The sequence below is a fragment of the Phytophthora parasitica genome (assembly GCF_000247585.1).
Source record: "Phytophthora parasitica INRA-310 unplaced genomic scaffold supercont2.3, whole genome shotgun sequence".
Lineage (NCBI taxonomy): Eukaryota > Oomycota > Peronosporomycetes > Peronosporales > Peronosporaceae > Phytophthora > Phytophthora nicotianae.
This window is the reverse complement of record NW_008648989.1, coordinates 1,596,272-1,597,422: the sequence shown is the minus strand read 5'-3', so window position 1 is coordinate 1,597,422 and position 1,151 is coordinate 1,596,272. Positions and strand designations below refer to the sequence as shown.

Here is a 1,151-nt window from a genome sequence, read left to right as displayed (position 1 = left end):
ACACCTTGTTTCTATATGTATGGGCACTGTCCCATTCCCACACACTAAAACCTCCGGAAATGTATTTGACAATTTCAGGAGTTTATAATGAAGGAGCAGAAATCTCTCTAAGGAATAATATTTTCGGACAATCTTACGATGTAATTTACGTGTTTTTCAAATATCTACAAGGGTATCAATTTTAAGAGTATAATTTACTGTAGTGCAGCAACCGCATTGATATAAAGAGGGTGCCACTATAGGCTCATTCTTGAAGTATTCGAGAAAAATCGAATCCCCGCTAGACTCTGAAATAAATTTCAGAAAAAATGTTGTCATTCACGAAGGAATCCACTCAATATGTTACTGCAAGATGCGACCCAATTTGTAAAAATCGGGAAAAAAATTACTGGATACAATTTTCTAATTGTCTATTTGCTCTTAGAAGCATACAAAGAGCGAATCAACGTTTGCCTGCAATACTACTACAGTACTCACCGCAATTAGTGTCACCGATACTAATTCATGTAAGGTAGTTATCATTTTCCTTACATAAATTAGTGTGAGTGTCGCTATTTTGAACCGACACTAATTTATGTGTGATAAAATTAGTGTCACTTAGACTAATTATTGTCTACAACCACACCAGTTATTCAGTCTCCACATCTTCAGCATCACTTTTACCACTTCTACTTGTATCACTATCTACCGACACAGCAATCACAGCCTTGCTATCAAACTCGTTAGGGTATTTCTGAATTGTTTCTTGGAGGTGAGGTAAAGTTGCTTTGGGTTCCACAACCGTTAATATCAAGTGAAAGGCCACATCAATCGCCTTCCTGGAATAGTTGATCCCGTTCTTGTCCCGGTAAGTGCTCACCTCACGAGCGCATTCATGGGTTATGGTAAGGAAGCACATTCTACCTGTTTTTTTAGCTTTCATGATCGTCTTTCGTTTGCCGTTCTAGACATTAGTGGTTGCCAACTCTGGCAGCAGTAACAACATTTTTTTCTTTCTCGAAAATAAAGTCCCTTCATTGGTCGATTAATTTTCGTGTTCCTGCGTCAAAATCGAAGCCGAACGGTGCGACGTTTTTTGGTCAGCAGGTTCTCCATTCTTTTGTTGCTCGCGCACATCGCAAGGTTTTGGTAGTCCCGACGTCCCGCATGGT

At 39.4% G+C, this 1,151-nt stretch overlaps 1 protein-coding gene across 1 annotated transcript; it reads right to left on the bottom strand.

Annotated features, from left to right (window-relative positions):
- Positions 1 to 602: 602 nt before the first annotated feature.
- PPTG_21091 (hypothetical protein) lies at positions 603 to 898 on the bottom strand (the record flags this gene model as incomplete). Its single annotated transcript, XM_008895544.1, has 2 exons — positions 603 to 613; positions 673 to 898. The coding sequence occupies 2 exons, from the start codon at positions 896 to 898 to the stop codon at positions 603 to 605; spliced, it is 237 nt and encodes a 78-aa protein (XP_008893792.1).
- Positions 899 to 1,151: the final 253 nt, after the last annotated feature.